Consider the following 22,903-nt stretch of genomic DNA (forward strand, 5'->3'; position numbering starts at 1 on the left):
TCCATACACATTCTCTTCGAGAGATGAGGTCTTCCTTTCTCCCCAAAATAGTTTTGAAATTATATTTGACTGAGAAAATCTAATTTTGTGTACTATGCACTGGCGTTAAGATGGGCAGGTTGGTGCAAAAACAGATGCTTTTCGGATGGAAAATGCTTTGCATCTTGGAATGTTATTCAATTGCACAGAAAGAGGTTCCTTAATGCACATTCTCGCAGGGGAATGGTGACAAGCCTTCTTTAGGGAACGGGCTACCTGTGCTGGATAACTGTCAAGGCTTCAACCTGGTCATGGTTGCAAATGCTTTCCAAGCACTATTGCCTTGATGCTTTGTTTGGTTGGACCAGCATTTTGGTGAGCAGTCCTCCAAAATGTCTTATTTGTATTCCTTCTGTCTGGTTTCTTTCTCCCCACCTCCAAAAACGATTATACCGCTGTGGGAGACTGTTTAAGATGAGGAATCTGTTGGAGGATACTATCCATTAGGGGAACAAATGACTTGCCTTTGCTAATGTACTTTCCGATTCATGTTTTCCCACAGATTCCTCATCGCCCTCCCAACATAACCCTCGGATGGAGTGCTCCTTCAGTTCCTTGTTTATTACGTAATGTGGCTGAGCCTGGGAGAATAAAAAGAAACTGTGGTCATGTGGTGCGAGCTATAAATGGGCGGCTATGTTGCATACAGTGTCGGAGTGGCTGCGTTAAAAGATCTCAACACTGCTGCCGCCTGTTCCTCCTTGCTGGTTAAACGTTTTCCGTGATCCAGATGATGCTTCAGGAATGTATCTTAGATGAGGAATGTGTGGGAGGAACATCCACCAGAAAGAACATTACCAAAGGCAGGTCATTGGTTCTTTGGTGATTTTCCAGGCACTTGGATGGCCTGCTCCTGTGCTTCTTAACCTGACATTGCCAAGAAGTTTAAGTCCTGACACTGTACTTCAATGTGTTCATTTTTAATCACTCTTCTCCTGCTTCTCTGAAGCCATTAAAGTCAACTGAATGTAGAGACATGTGGTTTGTCATACTATTCTTGAGGGATGCTTATTGCCTCTTATGTGTCTTTAACTCTTACGGAACGTGGCTCTTCAAAGTTTTGAAAAGCCCTTTGTCACTAACTCAGAGTCTCAATGTCAAGGTTTTGAGGATTTTTGGGCTGGTGCCATGAATGAAGATGAGTTTCATGTCAGGACCAAGTTCTGCATGCCCATGTTCTGTTAAGGTTTTGGCTGCTGGTTTGCAAAGTTCAAGTAAATTAGATGGCGTCCCAGCATTGGATTTCACATTTGATGTTGTGAAGCCCTCTCACGAAATGTGCACTTTTGCTCCCATGATGGCTACAGCTGCCTATACTGAGGGGCCTGCTGGGTATACCTCGGAGAAGAGATAGATTTCAACAGAGCTTCTGGAGCAGAATAACAATATGAAAGTCATCATTCCATTTTGGGGAGCCCTGACTTTGATAACATTTTATCCTTTTGTGGGAAACGTTGCTTTACCCTCTGAGCATGAGGCAGTGACAAAACAAACACAAAAAAACTAATGAGGACCTGCTATTCCTTCCAATACACAAGTAACTACGTTTTCAAAGTCCAGGCTTCCATCAATTGGTCCAAAGGTTTAATGTGATTTTTATTTTTCATCACAGTGCATGTGTTGCAAGAATAAAGTAGAATTGCTTGGTTTTAGAATACTACTCGTTGTCTCCTCATGCCATGTTTTGGGCTTTCAATCCCTACTACTGCACATCTATACTAACATGATTTTTTTAAAAATCAAAATGCCTTTTCTGGAAAGAGTTTCCCTCTCCCAGTGAGTGTGAAGCATCTGTCAAACAACATCATTGAATCAAGCAGACTTTTTCCTCCAGGCTTCATCACAAACTAGTCTTTTGGATCCTAAGATCGAGTGCTTCCGCCTGATCCCAGTGTCTAGTTTAAGGACATGTTCCCTAATATAGGCACCGAGGGCTCGGTTGTCCCATTTGTAGGGAAATCTCAATCCAATTCTGAGATTCTCTTTGCACCCCAGAGGCACTGTTATTGTGAGCATTGCAGTTCAAACTGTTGTATGGGGAGAACGTTTGCCAACCTACAGTTGACATTGATGACAGACATCTCAATATTTCATTGGGACCACATCTGTCTGGCCTTTTAGGCAGGGGTCAGAGAAATAAACAAGACAAGAAGTTTATGATCAGTCTCTTGCTGTTGTAGGTGGCCAAGATCTCTCTTGTAGCTTCCCACTAGTCCCAGCGAGCATTGTTCAGATCCTGGCAGAAAGATAACTGTGATGCATCACTTAAAGGCTCCCTCCTTCTGTGCCGGGAGGACGAATTGGTTTGGTTCTGGACAGTCCATAAGAAATATGCCAGTTTTTGTCAAGTACGTTTGGTGTGGAAAGTGAACTTGCATATTCCCTCAGCAAGCAGGAGGCATGGTTACACAAGCAGGTCCATAAAATGGTGATGTAAAACACCTTTGCGCCTTTGGATCTTCAGCCTGAATAATTTTCCTTAGTGATTTTTGTTTTAAGTTAATACACGCTATGTATTGCCCATGCATTTACTACATTCATGCCTAGAAATGTAAAAATCACCTCAGTGATTATAATCTTGTAAATAAAAAATTTTTTAAAAATGCAACAAACTGCAAACGCCAAACAACTTGTTTGGCCAGTGCTTGTTTTGCAGAGCTGTTATACGTGGTCAAGCAACCTCAACTTCCTGACCCCCGGTGGGTTTTGGAGGGCCTCCTCGTTGTCTATTTTCCTGAAGTTCACCATTTGTCCCATTGCCCACCAGGAGGTTCAGGCTCTCCCTTGCCACGCAGAGCATGTGCACATGTTTGTGCTGAGCACGGAGCCTAGTTCATAGCTCAGTAAATGGACAACCAGCCTTGGAATGAGTGCTCAGGGGGCCAGGATGGTGGCACCCACAGGGGCGTGCTGCAGTCGCAACAGGTATCACTACTTGTGCATGTGCCTGTACTGACCTGCACAGTTGAGCTAGGAGCAGCAGCTCAGCTGAACGTTCTTATTGGCCAATTCTGTGTTTTTGCAGAGCTAGCTGAACATTGTAGATGGTTGGGCTTTGTGTTCATCTGTCAGCAGCACAGGTAAAAGCAGTTGTGCAACATATTGAGCCTGGCATCCTCTCTCACATGCACGCAAAGCTCTTCTTCAATCACAGCCTAGGACCTCTGGGTAAAGTGTGTTTTTAAATTGTGGAAGAAAGTATCATACACCAGACCTGCAGAGACCTCCCTGTCTTGTCCAGCTTGACAGCAGCTGTTTGACTCACCCCATGTTTCCAATTCAATCCTTCATGTATTTGATATTTTTATAATTCATTGCAAAGACCCATAAATAAGTGCAGGACATACTTCTTAGTATTAGTGTGCTATTCCACATCAAGGAAGTACAGAAGTGCAAACCCTGGAAAAGATAAACCAGAAATATTGCAATATCCATCAGGATATGGCAAAGAGATACAAATGCAGGATTTCCTGACAATCCTCTTCCCGTTCATTGCACCAAGTGGTGTGTTGAAGACCTTTAGAAACGTAGAATACCCTTCAACGTTAATAGTATACAGCCTTTTGCTAGAAGGAGTGTGATAGAAATTAATTTTGATGTGTCTTTAGGAGTCATTTGAAAATAGTTCAGAAAGCATTCAAGTGGTTCCAAATGTAAAGAAAGGCAAGTGATGTCTTTCAGCTTATTTACAGTGTATGGCCAGAAAGCCACTCCCAAAACATAGGAATATGGGTTGCTTGCATGCTTTTATATCTAAGACAGATGTAACTCTCACCCACTCTGAATTACCCCAACCTCACAGGTGTAAAATAGGCCCTATTCAGAAGATTTACCTCCACCCATCTCTGACAATAATTGATACCTTTCTGGAATACACACAAACTTGTGCCAACTGCTCATCCATAAATGTGGTCCCCAGATCTTTCTCCAATGTTGTCCCATCTCTTAAGGTGCTAGACACAGTAGTATCTGGGACCATGCAATAGAGTGGAGAGCATTTGCCTACAACCAGTGGCATTCATCATATTTTTGAGCAGTGGTTTTTGAGGATGCTCAGGCGGAAAGTTAACCCAATAGGACTTGAAGGCCTCCCACATCCGATAATTTTGAAGTATTGTAGTCTGGCCACCCCAACCCTCCATGGAGAATGTGTTTCATGGTACAAATGATCCTCATGGGTGAGGACCTCAGGGTTCACTCCAGATGTCTAGTCAAAACTCCTGTATATGCCTTTTAATGGGCAGTGCATCTTCATGGCTAAAGCAAACATTCATGTCATTCAAAGCCACATCAAAGGCTTTGGGCCTAACTGTTAAACAGCACTCAACTCCTTTTGCTTGAGGTAGATGGTTTCAGCGATCTCTTCCTATGCCCACCTCAATAGAGGACAGGTACCCACAGGGTAGAGGTTGTAGAGCCCAGAGAGTGCACAACACCTCTGCTGTGGTGCCCACTGCCCAGACAGGCACAAAGACCCTGTTAACCGAACTTCATACACTGTACCGAAATGAGGGGGGGGTATCAATGTTCAGCGTGGAGTGGCATAGCACCACTTCTGATACTTGGGCCATACAGGTGAGCCATGGGTAAAGCCTCAATTTTCTTCAACACCCTCCAGAGAATCTCCAGCGGTTTGCCTCCAGACTTTTTCTTATTGGAGGAGGTTTGTCACCTTCTTGGGAAGAGTGCCATAGAACTGGTTCCCCACTCCGAGTGAAGTAGGGGCTGGTATTCTCTGTATTTTCTGGTTCTGAAGGATGACCGGGGGGGAGGGCGGGGACAAGGTTTGCCTCTTATCCTAAGTTAAAGATTCTTGAACTTGTACCGTTTAAGATGATCACTCTAGCCCAGATCCTTCAGCCACTCAATATGCAAGGCTGGTTGGTGTCTCTGGATCGTTAGGAAGCCTACTTCCATGTGCCTATACATTCCAAGCACAGGAGGTACCTGAAAGTCTCAGTGGGGCCTTCCCATTCCAGTTCAAGGTTCTTCTGTTCGGCACCTTGAGTATTCATTATACTCCTGACCAGGCGTCGGCACAGCAGTACTTGCTGCACCTGCAGCCTGTTTCACAGTTTGGGCTTTTCACTGAATTTCAAGAATACTTAGGTTTTGCCGTACCAGTCCCTCCCATTTATCAGACACTCGCCTGGGCAGGGGCCTTCGCACCCAAGGATCGATCATTGTACATCTTTCAGATGGTTCACGTCTTCCAATGTCAAGAACAGGCTCCGGCCTCTGCCTTTCTGTTTGTACTTGGCCTTATGGCCTCTTGCATTCTGGTGGTGACTGAGGCACTGTTGCGCATGAGGTTGCTTCATTGGCTGCTTTCTTGTCAGTGTTCTCAGGTTCAGGGATACCTGTCAGACTTTTTGTTGGTCTCGAGCAATGTGTCTCAGGACCTTGTATGGCGTCCTTATGAGATAATTTACGGAAGGGTAGTTGCTCTGGCAACCCTGTCTCCAATTTGCAATTACAGCTACTCATACGTTCCGTCCCTTTTCCTCCATCCTTGTGGGGGCGTCCCTCAACATTCGGATGGTACCGGAACCTTTTGGCAGCTAAAGATTGAGCTTCCCCTTGAAATTTAGCATAGCACGTGGGGGCGTGGCCTCGGGCATGGGAATGCCCTGCCGAGACTCTGCCCTGCGGCACCTCACCGCAGTCCCTTTTTCCACACGGACAGTGTCGGACCTGGCAGCCAGCCCAGAGACTTTTTTTAGCTTCCTGCGTGCTCCCCGTTTGTTTTTCAATTCTTATTGCACTTCCCTTTGGTGCCTCACCTCCCCTGCGCATATCGGCTGCAGGAGGATTCACGAGGTGTGCCTCTTACCGCTCGTTCCTGGGCTCGGACCCGGATGCGCTCTGTCTTGAGTGTTTGGGGCCCGACCACCACTGGGACTCGTATGCGGCCTGCAACGCTCTCAGTCACAGGGCATTGAAGAATCATTTGTCGCTGTGGAGGGAGATCTTCCACACTTCTCCTCCACCCCACCATAAGAACTTCGTCTCTGGGACCTCTTGTCAAGACAAGATAGGCCCTCTGTTCAGCACGGCTCTACAGCGCTGAGACTCCTTCCACAGGGTTCCCATGTATCGGGGTTCCTCGCATTCAGGTTCTTGCAGGCCGGAGGCTGCTAAGGCTACCATCCCCCAAGCCGAGGGGCTCAGGGGCCCTACCAGGCTGTCCACGTAAAAAATTGTCAGGTTCGTCCTCTTCTTCTACCCCAGGGGGGTAAGGGATCGTCAAGTGCCATCTCCAAGCGTCATTCCTTGGCTAGATCCAGTATGGCTACCAGCAGAGGTTCTGAGGCTCCCAGCTTACCTGAGTTCACTCCCAGGCCATCACCCAGGGTGTTTCGACTACCGGCATCTGGCTGAGGGCTCAGCACCTACCATAGGGATCTCTGAAGTCAACGCCTCTACTTCGGGTGCAAGACCAAAGCTGTATCCTCCTGTGTCTGTGTCCTCTCCTGGCTCATAGCCTTCGCGCCCTTCCTCCCAGGACATGGTAAAACGTTTCAAAATGGCGGAGCGGCGCATGGTGGAGCGTGTCAGACAGGTGACCATCTTGGATTCGGCTCGGGGCCTGCCAGTGCTTTCACCCATTAAATGGACTTTGCAGGATGATTCCAGCCCCCTTCCTTCTGGAAACAGCAGCGGATCCTACGGTGCAGGTTTTTGGTCCCCTCAGGGGTACATCTACCCATCACAGACTTACAGCTACGCGCACCAGGCGCCTCAGCGCTTTGACCTGGAGATGAGGCCCAGCGCCTCAGAGGGCAGGGCCCCTAGGGACCCGGCAGGCTAGTGAAGACCGCTTCTTCGAACATGTACTCTTTCTCATGCGTTCCCCTCAAATGAAGGGGCTCCTGAAAGACATTGTGAAGGAGGTCATCCCCCAGATGGTGCCACCTCGGCCCCCTTTTCTGGGTACTCCTCACATTCCGCTGGTGATTCAGGTGCCGGTCCCTCCACCGGTGCAGGCCGTACCGACCGCTCCACCTCCTCCTGTTCCACCAATGCTTCCCCTGCAACAGCTGTTGGACTTGTCCGCGGCTCCGGTCCTGGGGGGGACCCTTTCTGGACCTTTGTCCCAGGACCCAGATTCCCCTCAGCCTGTGAAAAAGGGAGGCAAGGAGGTGATGATGACGGGGATGACAATGACGCCCAAAATGACGAGCCCTCAGCATCCGTTAAGGCTTTTCATGACCACCTTCAGGGCCTGGCAGAGTTCTTGCGGGTCCCTCTTCCTGTGGAAGCCCCTCACGAGTCGAGGTTGCTCTCAGAGGTCTTGGGGAATCGCACCAAGCTCCGGTCTGGCATTCCACTTCAGAGGGATATGCTGCAGGTGGTGCAGAAGGTTTGGGAGAAGCCCAGGGCCAACGCCCAGGTGAGCAAGAAGTTGGACAGCAGGTTCAGGCTGACGGACAGGGAGCCAATCCTCCTTTTTTCCCAATCCGCAGCCCCATTCCACCATGGTGGCCACGGCCTCGCTTTATTCTAAACCATTGTCTTTGTCGTCTTCCTCCACAGGATCCACCTTCAGTTGCCTCTCCAAGGAGGACAAGGTCCTTGAGTCCTTGGGAAAGCGCTGTTACTCCATCTCAGGACTGCGTCTGCGGCAGGCCAGCGCGGACACCATCTTGGCTGCGGCTAACCAGAAGCTGTGACGGAAGCTCTACGAATTTCTTCCCGACCTCCCTTTGGACCAACAAGCATCCTTTTGCAAGCTCTGAAGGAAGCATAGGTAAAGAATGAGAAAATAGAATGGACTGAGGAAATGGACAGGGGTTTTTAAGAATTGAAGAAAGAAATGTGTACAGCCCCTGTTTTAGGAATTCCCAATTATGCTGAGGAGTTCTTTCTATTTTCACACACGAATGGGACAGTCATGATAGCAGTGCTTACACAGAGAACTACATTAGGGTAGAAACCTCTGGCATATTACAGTGGGATTCTAGATCCAGTTATGAAAGGACACTTTCCTTGCAAACAGTCGCTGTCAGCCACGTTTGCAATTTAGCAGTTTACCAGTATTGTAATGGGGTGTTCTATGACACTTTTTGTGGAGCATGCTTTATTTGCCATTTTGGAGAAACCTAAAGGTACATTGACATCTCAGAGAGCTTCTGCGTATGAGGTGATTATATCGAATCCAGCGATTAAAACAGTCAGATTTAAAATAATGAACCCTGCCACATTTGTATCTGAGCCTGTGGCAGAGGGCGTGCATGTGCATGATTGTGCGAACTACGAGGATTTCTATGATGACATTTCACGTGTTAAAGAGAACGCGTTAGAAGGCGGGGGGATTCTATTTATTGACGGTTCTTCCAAAATTGATCAGACAAATGGGGAAAGGCATTCTGGTGCAGCTGTGGTGAGACGTAGAGTAAACAGTGAATTTGAGGTTGTAGCAAGTGCAAGACTTCTGTCTCAATTTTCGGTGGCAGAAATGGTAGCACTTATTGTCTCACTCGAAAATCATGCAGGGCAGGAAGTGACGGTGTACTGTGACTCTGCCTATGTGACGTCAACCGTGCACGCACGACTAGCACGTTGGAAAAGGAGGGTCTACCTCTGAGCGTATGGCACTCTAGTGCAACATAGAGCGTTATTGGACAGGTTTATAAAGGCACTACAACTTCCAGTAGCCATAGCGATAGTTAAATGCACAGTACATACTAAGCAAACTAATTTTATTTCACGCGGGAATGAAGCCGCAGCAGTAGAGGACAAAAGGGTTGCATGTTCACCAGATATTCAAGTTTTGATACTACAGATGTAAAGGAGAAAGTAGTCACAATTATGGTAGTAAATGAAGGGTTTAATCATTTACAGAGAACACAGTTGATGGAAATTCAGGGCAATGCACCACAAGAAGAGAAAGAATTATGGAAACGAAGGGGATGTTCTTTATCCCCCTCGGAAGCATTATGGCGACAAAACAGCACTGGAAAGCTGGTGATGCCAGTAGCATTGTTAAAGGTAACTCTTGAACAGCTACACTAGGGTTGTTTTTAAATATTAAATGTAAGTTTTCTTCTGCTTATCACCCACAAGCAAACAGGATATGTGAGAAGCTCAACGGCCTTCTAAAAGAGAGAGTAACCAAGTTAAAGTTGACACTGAAGAAGGGATGGCTATATTGCCTGCACTTAGCGTTATATGCCCTAAGGAATCAGGCTGGTTCGGACCATCACCTCACACCCCACAAATTAGTGTAAGGAAGATGAATGACAATGCCTTTAACTCCTCCATCGAGAAGCAGAAGTGATGCCCATATTACTGCAAAACTGTTACGAAATGAATAAAATTAGTACTTAACATGTATGAACGCTAATATCTGTCATTTCAGAACAACTCAAGCGCCAGGGGGGTCGGTCTCGGGACACAGATGAAAAGCATTCAGCAACCAGAGTTTCTAAATTACGATCAGCACCCAAATTGTTTATTGGTGACACAATACTGATTCTGAACTTTACCAGGAAGTGGTATGAACCTATATTTGTTGGACCATTCATAGTGGAAGACGTTATTCCCTCTGCAGTAAAAGTTCAAGGCAGAAGAGCATGGATCCACCTCACCAATGTTAACACCTGCATTGGAGAGGCCGATGCACCCCTGACGATTGATTCCGAAGCAAGACAAGAAGAAGAATTTCAGCCTGTGCAGACTCGATCGATGACAAGGAAGAAGGACAATAAACCAACAGATTGATTAAAAAGGGCAGATTTGCACTTGGACTCTGCCACTCACAAACACTCCCTATAGATATTGTAGCAGACGTGCAAATCTATTTCTTGAGCCACAGAATTCTTTGAAAATGAATCTTAGAAAATTGTTGATATGTTGAGAATATGTTTAAGCGGCAACATTTAAAAAGAAATTGGAAGCGTGAACAATACGCAAAGTCCTTTCGTACTTTAAATGTTGCCGCTTAAACATATTCTCAACATGTCAACAATTTTCTAAGATTCATTTCGTTGAATCTATGGTTCTGACAAACGACGATGCCGATAGGCTCTTACTTGCTGTTTTCATATTATTCTTCAAACTTATCCTGCTCTTGTTGGTGCTGTTTTCATATTCATTCTTCAAGCTTATCCTGCTCTTGTTGGGCGTAATGTCAACATACTTACTTTTGTGCATGATCTTAAAAATGGCCCTCCTATAAGGAGGCTGCTTATGGCGACAATTGAACAGATCCTGCAGCTATCGGATTTACCTGAATTGCCGGATTTAAAAAGGTTTTTTCTTTCCTTAAAAGTGATATATACGCACAATGAGGAATCTTGGAATGGTAAGATTTTAGAAAATGAGCAAGGCCAAGCAATTCCAGAATGGCACAAGTGGTGGGGTTTCATATGCTGGTTTTCATATATGTTTATTGATCCAAAGAAGGTAGAAATTCCTTTGATTCTCCCCATTATAGTAACTTGTGTATATTTATCAATTACTAATGAACCTAGGTCTCGCGTGTTTTCTGCCCAGAGCAGAGCTGCTTTAGAATTATTTCCATGGGCAGCAACCATTCTGTTGGGATGATGTAAAAGGAGTACAGAGGAAGATAATATTGACACATATTTAGACAGCACAGCACATTTGGGTAACAACATGTGGTATCAGCACGTGAAAATGATGGGTGAGAATACCTCTAATGAGAGCTGCTATGTTTGTGCTCTCATACCTTATGCTGTGGGACCTCTAAGATCTTCATAGCTACAGGAGTACCAGTACAGAAAGCACATTGTCTAACACATCTTGCACTCTGCCAGACACAAGGTCAGTTCCAGGGTTGAACAGCATCCTTGATATGGGTGACTGAGAATACGTCTTCAAGAGAAGATAACTACGTACAGGATTTGAAGACAAAAGAAAAGCCAGAGACACAAAATCTAGTGATAAGATATGAACAGTCTAGAATGAATGGAGCAGGTATCAGAAGAGAAGAGAAGAGAGGAGAACAAGATGCTAGATTGTCAAGGCAGAAATCCAGAAGAGATACAGAGATGCAAGGAAAGTGGCCAATTACATATTAAAGGAACAGTGTTGACTCTGGAAGGGTGGGCGGAAGGCCTGATAGTGTGCAGAGCAACAGCAATACCGGGATTGTATGAGCCAGTTATAAATAGAGAGTGAATGCAAGCACCACTGGCCGAAGATTGTGAAGCCGTTGACATGGGTCAACGATAAGGAAGGACCTTTGCAGATAGTGCCTCTGGCCAGTGCAGCCCTGAGCTTCAGAAATCATGGTACAAGGAAGGTTGGAGTAAATCATCAGTGTGGCCGAATATTTGATGTGCCAGGCATGAAGGATGGAACTGTAGTACTGATGGATCACAACTGGACCTGTGGGTCCAGAGCCTACATGAAGCTGCCCAAGGATTGGTGAGGGATGTGTTCTCTAGTGCTTAGTCATGTTCCAGCATTAGTGATTCCGAAAAGCGACCTGAATATTGATGAATTTCCAAAGGCAGATGCCCATTTGAGAAAAAGATCACTTGAGTTCCTCAATCAAAACAGGAGAGAGAATTACTTTTCAACTACATCACTAGAAGCCTTTGATGCCATTCCGTGTGAGCACAGGGTGGTCAGCCAGACTGCAGCGGTCTTCATGACTATCTTTATGCCATGGATCCAGACAATGGCCAGTGCTAAATGGCTACAGATAACCAGATGGGAACTTCTGCAGACGATCAACACTACTATGAAGGGATTTAATGCGAATAAGAAAGAATTGAGAAACATTGTGTGTGTGGCTGTGTCCTCACCAGCTGCCACTCTACACCTGCATCGGATGCACTGAGCGCCCTTACAACCACAAGCCTCTTCACTGATGGGAACCTGCCAGAAAGCGCTACGCCTCACCACGGATATTGCCAGGAAAGAAGCAGCTGATTAGACCCTAGATAACCCAGCTCATTCAGTGCACTGCTCTCCCCGCTGTAGCGCATTCCCAACCATGCATGCAGTGCAACACAAAAGAAATTATTCGACCTGCGCCCATCACAGAAAAAGCGTGCAGAACATCCTCTGCCTCCCCACTACCACCATAACTGAAGAAGCAATACCTGGAGAAACATAACAGAAACCCATTATAGGCTGGGGGGAAACACCCTGTAGTGACCACACCGGACGCTCTCGCCCCCACAGAGCGGGCCATGCGCTGATGAAAGACACCAACCAGATCTACACACCCCGAGTATAGAGTGAACTGGGACACTGCACTAACACAGCGAGAAGCTCCCCCTCCCCATCCACTGAAGTCGCAGAGGGCTGGGCTATGGGCTCATATAGCCTGATCCAACTGCGGATACGTTGGCCCCCACCTGACAGACCTCAGCAAAATCTTGTTGCTACCCCCGTGGTCCACGCGTCTCGGGCTGCTTGGCTCAGCCCACGTCGAGCACCCTGCTACAGCCGGGGTCACGTGCAGGGGCCTGCGGATTACCATCCCCCCAGCAGCCTTCACTGACCTGGGCGGAATACTACATAGCGGATGCATCCCTCACAATAACACCATCGGGGCCACCTAACTCCCGCTACTAGAGGCCTTTGCCCTGGTCTTCTCGGCGCTCACACTTCACAGTTCAGGCACTTGGATGAGGACCCGTCTCTGCCCTCCAACCCATGCAGTCTCTCACCTAACTCCCATAAAATCCATCTACCACTCCTCTATCCGTACTCTATGCCTCCTCGGCCCTCGAGACTCTATTTCTTCCTCTCTCTCAACTTGGCTGGCTTCCCTTCCTCTCACAACTGAAATTTCAATTCCTCTGTCTTGTCTTTAAATCTCTCTATGACCTGGCGCCCCCCTACCTTTCCTCTCTCCTCTCATTTTACTCCCCCTCCCGCTCTCTCTGCTCAGCAAACCTCTACCTCCTCACTGTACCCCCAGCCCCATGTGCCTCCTCACGCTTCCGCTCCTTCCAACTCTTGGCCCCCTACACTGGAACTGCCTCCCGCTCTCCATCCGTTCCACCCCTACCTACTCATCCTTCTGCCACTCCCTGAAAGCTCATCTTCTACACTCCCACCCTGACCTCTTCCCTACCCCTCCTCTCCTACCCTTGCCAACCTCCCCCATCCTCTCTCCTTCCCCTCAAACCTTAAATTAGTAACAAATACTACTTAAAGGCAACAAGGACACATATCACTCCTCCTTCCCCTCCCCTCCTCCCTACTCCCTCTACCTCAAATCCTACACCGTCACTCCTTCACCTACCCCCTCCTCTACCCTATCCCCCCATTGTAAATAGTTCTACTTATTGTTCTATGACCTGTTCATGTTTGTAAATATGCTCTCTCACTTTGTATCTGTTGTCATATTGTAAAACGCTCTGGCTTAAAGTGCTATATAAATTCAATAAACATAAACATAAGACTGATGACTCTACAGAACAGATATGTCCGTGACATGATCACAGCAATGGATGGTGGTGTTTGCGCCAACATTGGAGAATCATGTTGCACGTTCACACCTTCTCATGATGACGAGAATGGGACCTTGACGGAGGCCATAAGCTGCTGACTAACCTGCACAACAGGATGGAAGACGAGACAGAAGATATTTCAGATGACTGCTGGTTCGCGCCCATCTTCTCAAGGGTTACACAATGGATGGCGAATATCTTCAAGGTCTTGTGAGCAATTGTAGTGATGGTGATATTCGGGTTTTCTGTAATCAGGATAATAATTACACAGTGTAAGAATCAGCAAAGAAAACAGTAGGAATGAAGATCATCATGGATGTCGAATCAGGATTTGGACCCAAGGAATTGACAGATGAAGAAATCAGAGACTACATAAAGGCCAGCATCTTAGCACCAGAAGGAACAAAGTTCCTGCATCCAAGAAACCACAGGAAGTATGTGGGACGATGGATTTACTGTATCCCGAATGGGTGAAGTAGTCATATGATTGGAGTATTGATGAACATGTGAAATCAGCAGGCTCCCTGAAAAGAGTAATGAAAATTTGGACTTTCAAGAAAAGATGCCGAGATGTGGAAACTGGTGAAGGAGTGGTTGATGAATCGACCAGAGGGGGGAGTGTAGAGGAGCAGTCGAGTGCCTCTACAGGAAGTCCCGCCCCTATTTTGCTTATATGTTGGAAAACGGAAATTGCGACATGTGCAACGCCAGTCATGGTACCTATACCCCGAGGAATCTTTGAGACAAGGTATCCGTTGAGAAGACCCTATGTGAAGTATCCTTGAAAAACTGATGGTCTCCAAAGAGAAGCACCTGAAGACGTGTGAAGATGTGAAAAGGAGAAGCAGTGATTTCACGAAAGATGAGAGTGATGCATTGGGAAGGATGACCAGAGAAGAGGATGCATCAGTAATATAGAATCTGATGGCGAAGTAAAGGATCGAGAAGATTTTCATGTGCGGAATGAAGATTGCATGTGTGAAAAACACTGCAGAAAATACAAGTCGTTTTATAATTGTACAGATGCTGTAACGCAAGTAGAGTACGTATTCTTAAGGCTGGATATACGTAGCATATAGACTGCAGGTGGTGCCGCCAACATATATGTATATAGAGTTCTGGACATCAGTAAGCTAGTCTCCTTGAAGGAAGACGGATTAAAAGCTATGTGTGTCGCAACAAAAAATAAGCTCGAATTTGAAGCAAGACCAAGGAGGCTGTCTGGCCTATGTCAAAGACTGGAAGCAGCCAAGAACTGGTTATCAGCTTGTGAAGAACAGTATATTTTAGAAGCCGAAGCATCCCTTGTTAAGTTGCAAAGAGAAAACACCATGAGTGCCAAGTTTCTTCATTAAAGACTATTAAATGCTATAATATGAGCTAATTCATGGTCTCTGATCACATGAGCTGAGGATGAAAATAGATGAAGAGCATGGTGCACCAGATTGAAGATAGCGAGTGCCTGCACTCCCTTACAGAGGCAAGAAGCTACTACAGTTCAAAGACAATGTGAATGGCAGACGGCATGAGTGATGAGAGATATTGGGCTAATTTGGTGGGGAGACACTGTCAAGTTCACCCACCAGCAACTGGGGTACCAGCTTACGTGCTGCTAGAGCATTGCATGTTCCAGGAGGGGACAAGCATGCCAACAAATTGTAGAAGGCCGTATAACAAAGAGCCTTATAGTTTGAGAGCCAATTAAGTATTGTGTTTCTAATTACTGCCGAAGATTACTTGCACTGAGGGAGGGCATGAGTGCCCACCTGACTATAGAGACCAAATCACAATCCTATCCCATATAGAAAGTATACTTAGACGTTACCCTTGAGCTAACCACAATCTCCCGTAGGTTTTCTTAATTTTCCACGTAGTATGACGTCACGTATGATGAACTTTTAGTATATAAATGTGATTTTTTAATGAGATACTTTGAGATCATGCTGTGCGACTTCCGTTGATGTCCGTTGTACTCCCTGTTTTAGGCAATTGAAAATAAAACAGTTATTTGCCTACTTCCTGAGTTGGTCTTACTGCTTCATGTAAGAAGTTATTCTCCGTCCCATCCATAGTACGATGTGTTACCTTGACTGAAAGGGCCTCTAGGGTTCAGAACACTGGAATGTGCAAGCAAGCTACACAACAAAATGAGATGTTTCGCATGACCTAAAAGTTTGAGGGCCAAGTCGCACTTTCTGACTCCAGCATAAACCCCCTGCGTAACCAAGCTACTTTAAAGAATAGTGCGCTCAAAAATGTTATTGTCCCGATAGTTCAGGCATGTATTTTTAAGCATACTGTGATCGATCGTAAAAACATTTCCTATGCATTTTACTTTAGTTTTCCTCACTTTTATACATGCCAAATTAACGAGCATGGCGCGGCCATCTTGTACTAATCTTATCCGTTGCCACATTGCCCTAAGTTCAAGTGCCCTCGCGGCACTAAATCATATCACCCGCCCCTGAAGCTGACATCACTAGACGGTTGCGGCCAATTTTACAACACAAATGCACGTCTCATGCCAATGTTCTCTGTGCGCCAGCATATGACGTGTCTCCATGGAGATGACAGGACGCCACTTTCCTCAATAAGTATAAACAGACAACTTCTCATCAGACAACATCAGAGTTGCTTTTTCAATCGTTGCACTGTCTTATTTTTGGATAGCCTGTGACTTGTCTGCTCTGTTCAGCTATCGTCGTTGCACGGAGCCCCTGCCAACAGATACTTACACTAGCATTACTATAGATTTTAATTGTTACTTAAGTGTTATTTAAACATTTTGTTGTGTAATGGCAACAATACAGCCCTACCAGTACGAGCCTGAATATTCCGAGGAGGAATTTGTTGATAGAGACAGATGCGGAAAGGATGGGTGTTAGGGAGAATTCTCTGTTAAGGCTAATTTCCCAAACCTAGTGCGTCCCCCAGCAGCTTTGCTGGATTTTTGGGGTTTATTTTTTTCTCCTGCTAAGAGTGAGACTCTCTTTCTCCCACTCTTAGGCATGATTTGAGAGGTTCTTTGACTTTGTATGTGTCTATGGGCTATGGGCTCTTTTACTCCATAGGGTATCATCTCTTTTTGTATGTGTGTTACACAGCACCCTGAGTGCAGTAACACAGGGGTGTCATAGTGACCCCCAAACATAGACTCTGTATCTCCATCCCCTCCAACCAAGAGGCCTAAGACCCAACCTTCTCCCCACAGAGAAGTGGTGAGGAACTCTGGAGGCCCCTCTAGATCTAAGGGAATCCTTTATAAGGACCCCTTGAAAAAGCTGGTCAACCAGATCCCCTACAATTTTAAAAAGACTGATGTTCCTCAATGGGTTTGTAGGTCATATAGCTTACAAAGAAAAGCCTTTGATTTTACCATTGAACACAGGTCAGGGTGTCACCACCAAAATGCTGATGGTCTCTCCAGGGTGTTTGTAATCGACTAGAGGTATGAGATTCATCCAGTAGTGGATTAAATCCTCCTGTCCCTTAGTCTGGGATGGGCGAGTGTTAGGGAGAATTCTCTGTTAAGGCTAATTTCCCAAACCTAGTGAGTCCCCCAGCTTTGCTGGATTTTTGGGGTTTATTTCTTTCTCCTGCTAAGAGTGAGACTCTCTTTCTCCCACTCTTAGGCATGATTTGAGAGGTTCTTTGACTTTGTATGTGTCTATGGGCTATGGGCTCTTTTACTCCATAGGGTATCATCTCTTTTTGTATGTGTGTTACACAGCACCCTCAGTGCAGTAACACAGGGGTGTCATAGTGACCCCCAAACATAGACTCCGTACCCTGGGACTGACTACTGTCTCCCAGGGCATGTAAAGTCACCATTGGCTTTACTAGTCTCAAATTGTGAACAGAACCAGTACAAACCATCATATTGTGGAAGTACTGGAAGGGGGTAATTAGATTACCCCTGGGTCTGTTTCCAAGGGGGCACTGTGCAGTCCCCCCTTGTCGAGTTTCTGGCTGGTGGCAGTGGTTATCACTCGAAATATTCCATCGGAATATTTCCTATGGGATTTTCCCATTCATTTTAAACGCACCACTTTTTGGTGCAATGTTAAAGATACTGCCGGTTTATTTATTTAATATTAATTCACCGGTCGGGCCTTTTTGCCAGAACTCGGTTTTAAAATGGCGTTTGTGTTCGTCTCTGAAACTCTAACCCAAGTCAAGCCCTTTTTTCCACTTTTTTGGCGGGCTTCTGCACAGAAGCCCACCAAATGGTGACACTCTGTCTGGGGTTTACAGGATGTGTGGGAGGGGGAATAGGCCACCTGGACTGCGTTGCCTGAGCAACTCAAGTCACACTCTTGTTTGATTGGCCCAGTGGTGAGCCGCCCGGCTCACCACTTAGCATGTTTGAGTGACAGCTAGGCTGGTGAATGGGGGTTTTAAAACCTCTGCATAAAAGCAGGGCTTTGGGGACTGGAACTTTAGAAGTCGCCACAGAACCTAAATAATCCGAAGATGGGAGAAGCTGAGCCATCTACAACAACGACACCACCGGTGGAGCCCTGCTGTAAAGAACTCACCAATTCCCCAAAGACAGAGGAGATCTTCTTCCAGGAGAGTCTTCTTCCCTTTGAGCTCGTGGGACCAACCAGTTCGCCTTCTTCGCCTTCCAGGACGTCTCGTGGTCGAATCGCCCGTGCCAAGCACCCCAGCGGCCGGATAGCCACGCTTCACCACTGACCGCGAATAAAAGGGTTGTACCTTTTAATCAGGAACTCCGCGACTGGTTTTATCCCTGGCAGTGCAACGACTTCCAGCTTTCTTCATCGTCCAGATCATCTCTTCCTCTGGTCAAAGCCACGACTTGCATCCGCTGCCAGGAACAACTGCCCCCGCTGGAACGTTCTCACCATTTAAGGTACTGTGTCCCGCCTGGCCGCCCTTGCAACGGACTGTCCAAGGTGTCCCCTAAATCCTTGACTTTCCAACTGGGTTGGTCTCCACACTTTATAACTTTATCTTTCTGAACTGATCCGACCTCTTTTGACATTTTCTGCAAAGACTTCGAGTGCATTTCCACTGTGTGATCTTGGGCACATTCAGCCTTGCTTTCTCTAAGAGTGGGCCTGGTTTATGAACTTTTGGCTCTACAGTAGACCCTGCCTTTCCTGCCTTGCTGGGGGTTCTTAAAAGTGTTGGTACTGTGTTATTTCCATGCTCTGCCTTTTCTCTCCCTTTTTAACGCATTATTGGAGTGCCATCTAAGGTTACGCGCTCACCTCTGTTTTGCTAATAAGTGGTGTCTTAACCTAGACTTGTCGAATAATTAACTAGGGAGGTGTATATACTTATAGTGACTGTGTTTGAACTTGCTTGATATATTAGTGCCAGTGTATTTTCATAAGTGTGTTTTAAATAAATAATTATATAGTTTTAATACCAAAGCTCTGATCAGTGTTTGCTGGTTCTACTGTATTTGTGGCCCTATTGTGTATACTCTTTATACTGCCTAACTCTTCTTGAGAGAAGTCTGACTGCTCAGTCACAGCTACCAGGTAAATCTGGGTGGTGCGGACTGCTACCAATTGGGTTTACTGCTGTGGTCTTAAACTTTTTGCAGTGGTCCCTAAGGGAACTGCACAGGTTTCTGCCTAACAATGGGGCATTGGACGACAGTTGGGAAGATGAATGACTGGATCCTGAGCCTCAGCCTATTCACATGGAAGACGTTTCCACCAGGTGTACCTGCAATCGGTGCAAGGTCATGCCACCCGAGGCGGAGAACTGCTGCTGCCAAGAAATCTCTGGATGCTTGGCCTACATATCGGAAGAAGACACCACCGCTATGTGTTACCGAGCTGCATGACTTCAAGGCAGCCTACCAAACAAGGTCCGTGTTGAGGATTATGATGGTGCTTATGCACGAACTTCGTGCAACAGTTCGCCCTCGCGATCCGAGTAAGTGTACTCCAGATGTGATGTCATTTTGACCAATGAGGCCACAAAATGTTCATGTATTCTCTTATATTGTCTTAACTTTGATCTATCGCTGCCAAATGAATGTAGTCTCCCAATTTAATACATTTCTCACGCTTTTGGGAAATCAGAGTGTTCATCTTATGTGTCTTTCACATTCAACTAAGAAACAATATTTCTATGTTCCCCAAACGTTATGGATTGCATGGGTGTTCACTTTTGTAATGTGTGTACACTTCAAAGCCCAAGGTCATTAATCCATGAAGTAACTTTTGTACGGGCAACTACACCATAGGATACAAGTTGTATTTTCAAGTAAGGTTTGTACACTTATCAGGTTCATTTAAATACAGTTTGTATGGTGGTCTTCCACAGGTGGTACAGGATGGTGGCCTACCGTTCATTTACATGGTGGCTTTATGGGAGGCTTGGATTCCGCGTTTGATGAGTAATACCCACCTGTGTCGTTGGAGTCATTCACGCCAAATTCCCCAGTGACAGCGGACAATATGGGGGATTTTCAGCCACTATACTGCAGCCCGAAGTATACAATTTGTAGTATATGTGTACCATCAACACCAGCAACAAAATAAAATACAAATTAGCTTTTATGAATAGTTGTTTCAATTTTTCAGTGAAACAAGGACACGCTCGCTTGTCTATGAGGGACATGAAAGACTGGTTGGTGCCCTTTTACTCTCACCTCCTCCGCAACAATCCATCCCCCCTCCATTATAACCCACTCCAGTATTGGGTGGGTGGGAACGGCCAAGGTGTCAAACAACATGTACACTTCAAAGGTATTATTCAAATGGCCTCCCCAGACCCAGTGTCTGCAGGCTCCCCTCTTCCAGACCCCACCAGAAGCATGTCACACATTCACATGCACACCCACTTTTCTAATCCTTTATAAGCACCTTGATATTTTGCCAGAGAACATCTCTGAGCACTCGAAGGTAACTCTTTATCGTGCTACCTGTTCTCCTGCTACTAGCTCCCCCTGCTTGCTGAATGTGCTTGTTTATTAGTCAAGGTAAGGGCAGGTCACGTATTAACTTCTCCATATTGATCGATTTCTGATCTCAAATTTTCTATCTATTTCGACCAAATGTACCCAGTATTGTAATGTTCATTCATCTCATTGACTTTACCATTGTCTGTTGTTTCAAGTGGTTTGATCTCGATATATAGCACATTTCATCAATGTCCATTGTAATTGAATGGCATCTTTCTTGGACTATGTCTATAAGCATGTTTCCTTTTGATGCATGAAAGTACATTCAACGGACGAGTAACACTTTACGATTTGCGTTATGTCAATCAATTCTGTATGAAAGTTATCCCAGTGTACATTCGACTACGTTACACAGGTTTTCCTTCTTTGACCAAAACAAACATTGCATACAAAGCTGTGATATAATTACATCAATCTCATGCATACAGTACAATTTTTTTATAATTATATATATTTCTTTTATACAGATCTTATAGTTGTTTCAAGAATGCCTGCTTGTATGGTTTTCGGTTGCCCTTCTAGGAGCCATGCCAAAAGTCAGGTCACCGTCCTGCATGCATTCCCGAAGGATATTGATTTAATAAGAAGATGGGTTCAATATTGTGGTTTTGCGGTGGACAAGATTGAAAGTAGAGCACAGAATATCTTGAAGGACGTGAGGGCCAATTGCTTCCAAATGCAATTCCAACTCAATTTATACACACGCTGCCTCACGTGAGTCCCGAATGATGAATTAGCTGTAGGCGGTGGGGTACTAAAAAGGTAACTTCATGAACGGATTGGTGCTTTTGGTGTATATTTACTTAACATGTGTCTTACTAAAGTTTGCATATTTACCAGATTGGATTACATTTTAACTATACCACATTTTTCTATACTTCTGCCCCTTGTTTATGGAGCCTCAAATAAAGTAATTATGACCATAGAAAACAATGTCATAGTGCCCTTCAAAAGAAGCATCATGTTTTTGTAATCGATTGCTTGACATGTCCATTTTTTTAGGAGAGCATACTGATGGAAGCACAGACCCTCCCTCACAAGTGACAAAACCACAGACATGTACAGTATACAAATGGTGAGCCCTACATACATGCGGAAGTTTATATTCTCAACAGTTGGATCTTCCCATACATTTCATACAACTCTAATTGTCCCTTGTGCCACTTTATGACGCTGCACTGAAAATGAAGGAGCAAGATTCTGCATCAATTTCTTTTCCGGAGTCGTCAACAACTTCATGCACCTATCTGGTAATTTTATTTCACTTTTCCTTTATGACGATGTGTTATGCTTGGAATTTCAAATAATAGGACAACTTTTAGGTGTACTGTTGGTTGTTTACACTAGGTGGTATTTTTGGGTGTCTCTTTATATGTACCATTGTCTGCATCCCATAGTCTCAGTTCCATTTCGCTGTTTTCATCCGTTCTAAAACAAGTACTGTGTTACAGGGGGATGCTGGTACTTCGACTACAATTGCTTCATCCTTTGCAACTGGTCCTGAGTATGCGGTATGCGTACTTACAGTTCCCTTGAATGACTGAAAGTAAATCCTACATAGGATACTATTAGACAGTGACATGCATATAAACGTGCAGTGTTTCAAACTTTTCTGATTTCAGTTCTAATGTTACACTTCCTCCCAATGCAGAATACATTGCAAAATGTTTCAGGGCAACATTACAATCAGTATGTTTTGCACTGTGATCTCTGATTAAGTACACTTGCCATCTCGGATGGCTATCCGGTGAAATTTGAAATGTATGTTTTGACTAAATGACGTACACTGTTTGCGAGAGTATGTGTGTAAGCGCTCTGTGCGATGAAAGATTGAAATTTCCAATACGATTGACTTTTTTTTTTAATGAATATTCTATTGAAGGAATGTACACAAGGTGTGGAATTAGAAGAGGAAGCACAGGGATCAGAGGTGAACATAAACTAATATTGGATACAATTGGACATCAAATTGCATTTGTGATACATTTCTATGTTGTAATTTCTTAAATTCAATCAAGTTGGTTCTGTTTGTAGATATTTAAATATGTTTGTTTGCGTGTAAATGAAATGTGCTTGATTTAAAGCTTATAAAAAAAAATCCAGCTTGCTGGTGCAGTTGTTAAAGAGAAGCCCACAGTGTCACTGAAAGTCAAGAAAACAAGTGTAAGGAACAGTTTTGTTTTCTAGAAGTGTTTTGGGCTGGTGCTTTCTTCATAACATGTTTTTGTATTTAAAGTGCTATCTGCTGTATGTGTGCTATACATTGAAAATGTTTTTACAACACACCTCCTAGAGGCCCAGAAGGAAAAGAAATATAAAGACACAGACAACAAATGAAACCAAAGATGTTGCTTGCCAAACAGATTTCACCATGGAGCAACTACTATTTGGGGCTCTGCATGTTCCAGTAAGTAAGCAGACTTGTGATGCTTATGCCCAATGGCCTGAAACTGAATTGAATGTGACCAGCGAACCC

At 45.1% G+C, this 22,903-nt stretch overlaps 1 protein-coding gene across 3 annotated transcripts in view; it reads left to right on the forward strand.

The window, feature by feature from the left end:
• Positions 1-22,903, forward strand: part of NAA16 (N-alpha-acetyltransferase 16, NatA auxiliary subunit) — a 2,654,788-nt gene that overhangs the window by 2,557,408 nt on the left and 74,477 nt on the right. Inside the window, exon 20 of one of the 3 annotated variants that reach the window (XM_069640523.1) lies at positions 542-1,010. The exons of the other annotated variants lie outside the window; for them this stretch is intronic. Coding sequence (XP_069496624.1) covers positions 542-751 — 210 coding nt within the window. The 3' untranslated portion in view covers positions 752-1,010. Of the gene's footprint in view, positions 1-541; positions 1,011-22,903 lie in introns of those variants that run through there. 3 annotated transcript variants of the gene reach the window in all.

This window comes from Ambystoma mexicanum, chromosome 7q (assembly GCF_040938575.1).
Source record: "Ambystoma mexicanum isolate Mex_15411 chromosome 7q, UKY_AmexF1_1, whole genome shotgun sequence".
NCBI classification, from domain to species: Eukaryota; Metazoa; Chordata; class Amphibia; order Caudata; family Ambystomatidae; genus Ambystoma; species Ambystoma mexicanum.